This window comes from Podarcis cretensis (genome assembly GCF_951804945.1).
Source record: "Podarcis cretensis genome assembly, chromosome: 17".
Lineage (NCBI taxonomy): Eukaryota > Metazoa > Chordata > Lepidosauria > Squamata > Lacertidae > Podarcis > Podarcis cretensis.
Window position 1 is genome coordinate 42,892,953 of NC_137187.1, and position 8,897 is coordinate 42,901,849.

At 44.4% G+C, this 8,897-nt stretch overlaps 1 protein-coding gene across 4 annotated transcripts in view; it reads right to left on the reverse strand.

Moving 5' to 3' along the window:
* PTPN18 (protein tyrosine phosphatase non-receptor type 18) overlaps positions 1-8,897 on the reverse strand; it is a 105,057-nt gene that overhangs the window by 71,099 nt on the left and 25,061 nt on the right. Inside the window, exon 1 of one of the 4 annotated variants that reach the window (XM_079959003.1) lies at positions 6,930-6,966. The exons of the other annotated variants lie outside the window; for them this stretch is intronic. Coding sequence (XP_079815129.1) covers positions 6,930-6,951 — 22 coding nt within the window. The 5' untranslated portion in view covers positions 6,952-6,966. Of the gene's footprint in view, positions 1-6,929; positions 6,967-8,897 lie in introns of those variants that run through there. 4 annotated transcript variants of the gene reach the window in all.

Genomic DNA, 8,897 nt, shown 5'->3' on the forward strand with positions numbered 1-8,897 from the left:
CAGGTAGTTACTAAGGACGGCAGACTACCAAAAACCTTTTTTGAGATGACTGACAACTTGGATTTAGTTGATATCTGGAGAACAAAGAACCCCTTGGGCAGAGAGGGAACTTTCTTCTCTGAAGCCAAAATGACGTGGACAAGAATTGACCAAATCTAGATAACTAGAGGACTGGCTCCAAAGACTAGAAAAGTGGAAATCTGTCCTAAAATCTGCTCCGACCATAATGCTGTGAAAATGGAAATGAAACTAACACCAATGGGCTCCTTCAGATGGAGGATGAATAACACCTTGTTTAGGGATGAAGAAGTGACCAAGAAGGCCCAAAAAACCTTGAGAGATTATTTTGAGATAAATATGAATACTACTGTCGAAAAAAGAGTTACCTGGGACGCAAGCAAAGCGGTTATGAGAGGGTTTCTGATACAACAGAATGCAATAAAGAAGAGAACTCAAAATGAGAAAAAAGATAAAATTTTGGAGAAAATAAAAGAAGGTGAGAAGAAATTGAGAGCGAAACCAAAGTTGCAAGAGATTTTGAGAGAAATAAAGTTACATCAAGTACAATATATGTAAATGATGAACCAGGAAATAGAGTGCAAAATCAAACAGATGAGACAAAAGACATTTGAATCGGCCAACAAATGTGGGAAATTGTTAGCCTGGCAAATGAAAAAAGACAAAAACTCAATACTATTACAAATTTGGAAGTGGAAGGAAATACTATTACAAATTTGGAAGTGGAAGGAAAGAATATACAGAATCCAGTGGAGATTAGAATCATAGAATCATAGAGTTGGAAGAGACCACAAGGGCCATCGAGTCCAACCCCCTGCCAAGCAGGAAACACCATCAGAGCACTCCTGACATATGGTTGTCAAGCCTCTGCTTAAAGACCTCCAAAGAAGGAGACTCCACCACACACGCAGCAAATTCCACTGTCGAACAGCTCTTACTGTCAGGAAGTTCTTCCTAATGTTTAGGTGGAATCTTTTTTCTTGTAGTTTGGAACCATTGCTCCGTGTCCGCTTCTCTGGAGCAGCAGAAAACAACCTTTCTCCCTCCTCTATGTGACATCCTTTTATATATTTGAACATGGCTATCATATCACCACTTAACCTCCTCTTCTCCAGGCTAAACATGCCCAACTCCCTTAGCCGTTCCTCATAAGGCATCGTTTCCAGGCCTTTGACCATTTTGGTTGCCCTCCTCTGGACACGTTCCAGTTTGTCAGTGTCCTTCTTGAACTGTGGTGCCCAGAACTGGACACAGTACTCCAGGTGAGGTCTGACCAGAGCAGAATACAGTGGCACTATTACTTCCCTTGATCTAGATGCAATACTCCTATTGAAACTCCCTTGATCTAGATGCTATACTCCTATTGATTAGAAAATGTTTCCAGAGATACTTTAAACAACTATATACACAAGGGCCACAGAAAGAAATTGACATAAATCAATTTTTGAAAATAAATGGATTACAAAAAATCTCTCAAGAAAATAAGCTAATCCTGAATTATAAAATAACTGAACAGGAGGTAGAAGGTGCCATCCAGAATATGCAACTGGGTAAATCTCCAGGGCCGGACGGTTTAACTTCAAGATATTACAGATCCTTGAAAGACTGGATAATACAACCATTAAAGGAAGTTTGTAATGGAATTTTGGAAGGGAAAAAAAGCACCAGAGTCGTGGAAGGAAGCCTACATTACACTTATACCAAAAACTGAGTCTGAGAAGACACAACATAAGAATTACCGCCCCATATCCCTGCTTAATGTGGATTACAAAATTTTTGCAGATATTTTGGCTAAAAGATTTTAAAAAGTATTAGCGGAAGAGATACATAAAGACCAAGCAGGCTTTCTCCCGGGCAGACACTTGTCTGACAATACAAGAAATATAATCAACATTCTAGAAAAATTACAAGTGAACATTAATACTAAAGCAGTTTTGATATTTGTAGACGCGGAGAAAGCTTTTGACAACATTTCTTGGAGTTTTATGAAGAAGAATTTACAGGGGATGGGGGTTGGTCAAGGTTTTGGAAATGGTATAGGTGCAATATATTCAGAACAAAAGGCCAAACTAATTGTCAATAATGTGGTGACGGAGGAGTTTAAGATAGAGAAAGGGACACGACAAGGTTGCCCAATTTCCCCATTGCTTTTTATTTCGGTCCTGGAGGTCCTCTTAAATATGATTAGAAGGGACCAATTGGTTAAAGGTATACAAGTCGGAGCTAAACAGTACAAATTGAAAGCATTTGCAGATGACCTAGTATTGACATTACAGGAGCCAGAATCTAGTACTAAAAGAGTATTGGAACTGATTCAAGAATTTGGTCAGGTTGCAGGATTCAAGTTGAGTAAGTTAAAAACTAAGGTTTTAGAGAAAAATCTAACACCGATCGAGAGAGAGAGGTTTCAGAGGGAGACAGGTTTAACATTGGTTAAGAAAGTAAAATACCTGGGGGTTAATATGACTGCTAAGAATGTGAATTTATTTAAAGATAATTATGAAAAATGCTGGACAGAAGTGAAAAAGGATTTAGAAATATGGTCAAACTTGAAGCTTTCTTTGCTAGGCCGTATCGCTGCTATAAAAATGAATGTATTGCCAATAATGTTGTTTTTGTTTCAATCATTGCAAATTTTGGATAAAATGGACTGTTTCAAGAAGTGGCAGAGAGATATTTCTAGATTTGTCTGGCAGGGCAAGAAGCCCAGAATAAAATTTAAAATACTAACTGATGCAAAAGAAAGAGGTGGATTTGCCCTGTCAGACCTTAAACTTTACTATGAATCAGCTGCATTTTGTTGGTTGAAAGAATGGCTGCTTCTTGAAAACACAGACATCTTGGATTTAGAAGGTTTCAATAATGTATTTGGGTGGCATGCATATTTGTGGTATGATAAGGTCAAATGTTTGGATTAGATACAAAGATTTGTTGGAAAGTAAAACCCCCAGGTGGGTGTCACCAATGGAAGCTAGGGAAGTAAAAAAGCTTAATATGGACTCTAAATGGCCAAAATATTCTGAAATTCTAGAATATGATGGTGAAAGGGTTAAACTTCAGAGTTATGAGAAACTAAAGCCCAAGGTTTGAGATTGGTTGCACTATCATCAGATAAATGAGACATTCAAACAGGACAGGAAAATAGGATTCCAGAAAGAGAGGTCAAAACTAGAAACAGAATTGTTGGAACCCAATACTAAGAATTTATCAAAAATGTATAACTTGCTGTTGAAATGGAATACACAGGATGAAACGGTGAAATCAGCTATGATTAAATGGGCACAAGATATTGGTCATGATATTATGTTTGCTGACTGGGAACAGTTATGGACCACTGGTATTAAATTTACTGCATGTAATGCTTTAAAAGAAAATATTATGAAAATGATCTATCGGTGGTACATGACCCCAGTCAAGCTTGCAAAAATTTATCACCTGCCTAACAATAAGTGTTGGAAATGTAATGAGACTGAAGGCACTTTTTACCACCTTTGGTGGGCCTGCCCAAAGGTTAAAGCTTTCTGGGAAATGATCTATAATGAAATTAAGAAGGTCCTTAGGTGGACTTTTCCTAAGAAACCAGAGGCTTTTCTCTTGGGTATGGTTGGCCAATTGGTGTTAAAGAAGGATAGGATTTTCTTCATGTATGCCACCACAGCAGCAAGAATTCTACTGGCAAAGTATTGGAAGACGCAAGAACTACCTACTCTGGAAGAATGGCAAACAAAGGTGATGGACTTTATGGGACTGGCTGAGATGACGGGCAGAATCCGCGACCAGGGGAAGGAGACAGTGGAAGAGGACTGGAGGAAATTTAAAATATATCTTAAAAACTATTGCAAAATTGAGGAATGTTAAGATGTCAGGGGGTAAGAGGTAAAGAATTGCAGCAGTAACTAAAAAACTAAAGGAAACTTTATGAAAGGGAATTAAGACAATTGACTTAAGGGTTGCTAAAGAATCATTAAACAAGGATGCAGGGATGGGGAGGTATGGGGAAGTCAAAAGAAAGAAGAGTATGAAATGATGATTTTGAAGTTATATTGGTTTAATTGTTTTGTGTGTCTTGCTTGCTTTTTGTTTTTCTTTTGTTTGTTTCGTTGTGTCTTTATTATCTGTCTGAAAAACGAATAAAAATTAATTTAAAAAATAAAAATAAAATTTAAAATACTAACTGATGCAAAAGAAAGAGGTGGATTTGCCCTGTCAGACCTTAAACTTTACTATGAATCAGCTGCATTTTGTTGGTTGAAAGAATGGCTGCTTCTTGAAAACACAGACATCTTGGATTTAGAAGGTTTCAATAATGTATTTGGGTGGCATGCATATTTGTGGTATGATAAGGTCAAAGCACATAAAGCGTTTAAAAATCATATTGTTAGGAAAGCATTGTTTAATGTTTGGATAAGATATAAGGACTTACTTGAAAATAAAACCCCAAGGTGGCTGTCACCGATGGAAGCGAAGGCTCAGAAAAAGCTCAATATGGAGGCCAAATGGCTGAAATATTGGGAAATTTTGGAACAAGAGGGAGATAAATTAAAATTGCAGAGCTTTGAAAAACTAAAAAACAGAGTGCGAGATTGGCTTCATTATTATCAAATAATGGAGGCATATAATTTGGATAAGAAAATTGGCTTCCAGGTGGAAAAATCAAAATTAGAAAAATAACTGTTAGATCCCAAAACTAAGATTTTGTCAAGAATGTATAACTTTGCTGTTGAAATGGAACACTCAAGATGAAACGGTGAAATCTGCTATGATTAAATGGGCTCAAGATGTTGGACACAATATTATGTTGGCTAACTGGGAACAGTTATGGACCACAGGTATGAAGTTCTCGGCATGTAATGCCTTAAGAGAGAATATTATGAAAATGATATACAGGTGGTACATGACACCAGTCAAGCTTGCTAAAATATATCATTTGTCTGATAATAAATGTTGGAAATGTAAAGAGACTGAAGGAACATTCTCTCACCTTTGGTGGACGTGCCCAAAGATTAAGGCTTTCTGGGAGATGATCTATAATGAAATGAAAAAGGTATTTAAATATACCTTCCTGAAGAAACCAGAGACCTTTCTCCTGGGCATGGTCGGCCAATTGGTGCTAAAGGATAGAAATTTTTTTATGTATGCTACAACAGCAGCAAGGATACTTATTGCAAAGTATTGGAAGACACAAGATCTACCCACCCGAGAAGAATGGCAGGTGAAGGTGATGGATTACATGGAACTGGCGGAAATGACTGGCAGAATCCGAGACCAGGGAGAAGAGTCGGTAGAATAAGATTGGAAGAAATTTAAAGTCTATTTACAGAAATATTGTAAAATTAAGGAATGTTAGAAGGATGCTGGAATGAAGCTATGTGGTTTTAGCAGTAATGTTATAAAGGATTAAGTAAAAATGGATTGTTAACAGGTCAGAATGTAAAGTTACAATATATTAAGATAAATTAAAGGTAAAGGTAAAGGTACCCCTGCCCGTACGGGCCAGTCTTGACAGACTCTGGGGTTGTGCGCCCATCTCACTTAAGAGGCCAGGGGCCAGCGCTGTCCGGAGACACTTCCGGGTCACGTGGCCAGCGTGACATCGCTGCTCTGGCGAGCCAGAGCCGCACACGGAAACGCCGTTTACCTTCCCGCTGGTAAGCGGTCCCTATTTATCTACTTGCACCCGGAGGTGCTTTCGAACTGCTAGTTTGGCAGGCGCTGGGACCGAGCAGCAGGAGCGCACCCCGCCGCAGGGATTCGAACCGCCGACCTTTCGATCGGCAAGCCCTAGGCGCTGAGGCTTTAACCCACAGCGCCACCTGCGTCCCATGATAAATTAGTAAGATAAAAACAAAGAAGGAAAGGATTTGCTGAAACAACTAATGAACTAGAATACAAAAAAGGGAGGTGTGAGGAGGTCAGGGAAACAAGCAAATGATAGATAAGATATGGAAAGATGGATTTGTTCTTAATTGTTTTTATTTTTTTCTGTATTTTGTATTTTCTGTTTTCCTTTTTCTTTCTTTTTCATTCTTGTAACTTTTTGAAACACCAATAAATATTATTTTTTTAAAAAAAGGTCGGCAGTTTGAATCCCCATGACAGGGTGAGCTCCCGTTGCTCAGTCCCTGCTCCTGACAACCTAGCAGTTCAAAAGCACGTCCAAGTGCAAGTAGATAAATAGGTACCGCTCTGGCAGGAAGGTAAATGGCGTTTCTGTGCGCTGCTCTGGTTTGCCAGAAGCGGCTTAGTCATGCTGGCCACATGACCCGGAAGCTGTACGCCGGCTCCCTGGGCCAATAAAGCGAGATGAGTGCCGCAACCCCAGAGTCGTCCACGACGGGACCTAATGGTCAAGGGTACCTTTATCTTTAAGGTGGTAAGAAGAGACCTGCTGGATCAGACCAAAGTCCCATCTCATCCAGTGTCTTGATTCCCCCCGAGGCCCACCAGACGCCTAGGAAGCCCACAAGGAAGGCACAAAAGCCACCGAGCTCTCCAGCTCCTCGTTACCCTGTTCTTCCAAGGCATTTGCTGCCTCTTACCTGGAAGGCGAGGGGACGCAGGTGGCGCTGTGGGTTAAAGCCTCAGCGCCTAGGACTTGCCGATCGAAAGGTCGGCGGTTCGAATCCCTGCGGCGGGGTGCGCTCCCGCTGCTCGGTCCCAGCGCCTGCCAACCTAGCAGTTCGAAAGCACCTCCGGGTGCAAGTAGATAAATAGGGACCGCTTACCAGCGGGAAGGTAAACGGCGTTTCCGTGTGCGGCTCTGGCTCGCCAGAGCAGCGATGTCACGCTGGCCACGTGACCCGGAAGTGTCTCCGGACAGCGCTGGCCCCTGGCCTCTTAAGTGAGATGGGCGCACAACCCCAGAGTCTGTCAAGACTGGCCCGTATGGGCAGGGGTACCTTTACCTTTACCTGGAAGGCGGCATCTAGCCATCAGGATGAATAGCCATGGACAGCCTCTCCTCCGTGAATTTTTCCAATTCCCTTTTAAAGCCATTGGTAAGTTAATGAAACTGAAACAGCAGAAATGGCAAGGTTCAGCAGCACAGACACATTTTAAGGCCACTGATTATAAAGTGCAAGGACTTGATTAGCATTCTGGTTAGGTTGACAAAGTCCCACCATGGCATAAGATCATCAATGACCAGGAGAACTCTGCTGTTTTCTTTCTCGTTCTCTCTCTCTCTCTCTCTCTCTCTTTCTTTCTTTTTTTTCTTTCATTTTGAGACTGCAAAGATTGGGTACAGTACCTTGGTATTTATGTATTTATTTACTTATAGCATTTATATAAATGCCAAAAGGCTTCCGGAGCAGCTTACTAAAATCAGTTCTAAGGTGCTTCTGCCCTCGCGCTCACAATCCCCAAAGACATGAGAGGTGCCGGCCGCCTGGCCCTGGAGTCCCCGGGCGCCATGTCCCCTCCGGGAGCAAAGCTGGGACCGCGGCCAGGGCGACTTCGGCCACACGGCTTGTCCTTCGGAGAAGCGGACCGACTCCAAGGCACCGAGAATCCCCACAGATGGGATGGGCGAAGATGTTTGGGCCCCTGAGGCGAAGCACAAAATGGCTCGGAGGAAAGGGGCGAACGAAGGAAGGGGCAACGCGAAGCAGGGAAGGGCCCGGGGGGGGGGGTCAGCCTTGGCCTAAGCGCAGGAGGCCGCGGTGGAGGCGGCAGCGGGCACAGCAGCCAGGCTTTCCGGGGGCCCCGATGGGCCGCCCGAGGCGCCTGCCTCACCTTGGAGCCCGGGGCGCCCTCCGCCCGGCCTGGCGCGCTTCGGACGGTCGATCTCCCCGCCCGAAGTCAGGCGCGGCTTTCGTAGACTGATTCTCGGCCACCCAGAAAGCTTTCTGCTCAGCGGGCCCAATAGAAAGGCCCCTGCGCGGGGCTGCTTCGGCCGAAGCCTCCCTCTCTCGCGCGGAACTCGGGCCCTTCTCGCGTCTCAGCTGCGGAGAAAAAGGCCTGCGCGGCGTCTTCGGAGCTTTCGCTACCAACTTATTTTTAATCACAGCCAAAAGGAAGCGGGGGGGGGGGGGCGGGACGGGGGTCTTTGCTGCTGCTGCGCTTCTGCTTTGCTCCCAGCCGCCTGCAGAGCTTGGGCTCCTCCCGGCCAGGGCCGCCCCCGCCCGCCCGCCCGCTCGCTCGCTCCCCGCGCCGCCTTCTCGCGGAAGCCTCATCTGCTTTGCGCGGCAGAGCTCGCGCGGGCTCCGGGTGTTGGGCGACTGGGAGTTCGTGTTGCTTTGAACTCTTGCTCGGTTTTTTGTTGTTTTTTAGTTAATTGCTTTTAGCTAATTGCTTGTCATTGTCATTTTATTATTTTGGTGACTTTACTGTTTGTCTCTTAAGTAAAATAATACAGTGGTACCTCGGGTTACATACGCTTCAAGTTACAGACTCCGCTAACCCTGAAGTAGTGCTTCAGGTTAAGAACTTTGCTTCAGGATGAGAACAGAAATCGGGCTCTGGCAGCGTGGCAGCAGCAGGAGGCCCCATTAGCTAAAGTGGTGCTTCAGGTTAAGAACAGTTTCAGGTTAAGAATCGACCTCCGGAACAAATTAAGTACGTAACCAGAGGTACCAGTGTAATGATGAACTACTGCTCTTCTTGCGCGCCACCCTCAGGAAGCCGCCGCCTCCAAGCGACCCCAGTCCCGTCCCGTCCCATCCCACTTCCTGGTTCTGCGCATATCTGGAAGAGCCGCCTCCGCCCCGCCGCTCCCGGCTCCTCCCTCCAGGCAAAGCCCATTTGGGATTGGTGGACGTTCCTGACTAGCCCCGCCCTTTCCTCCGGCCTTCGGGGCTACGGTTGCTTCAGCCGGGTGTAATGGCCCCGCCCCCTCGCCTCCCTCTGTCGCTTCCCGCGGCCTCTGCCCGCCCCTTTTC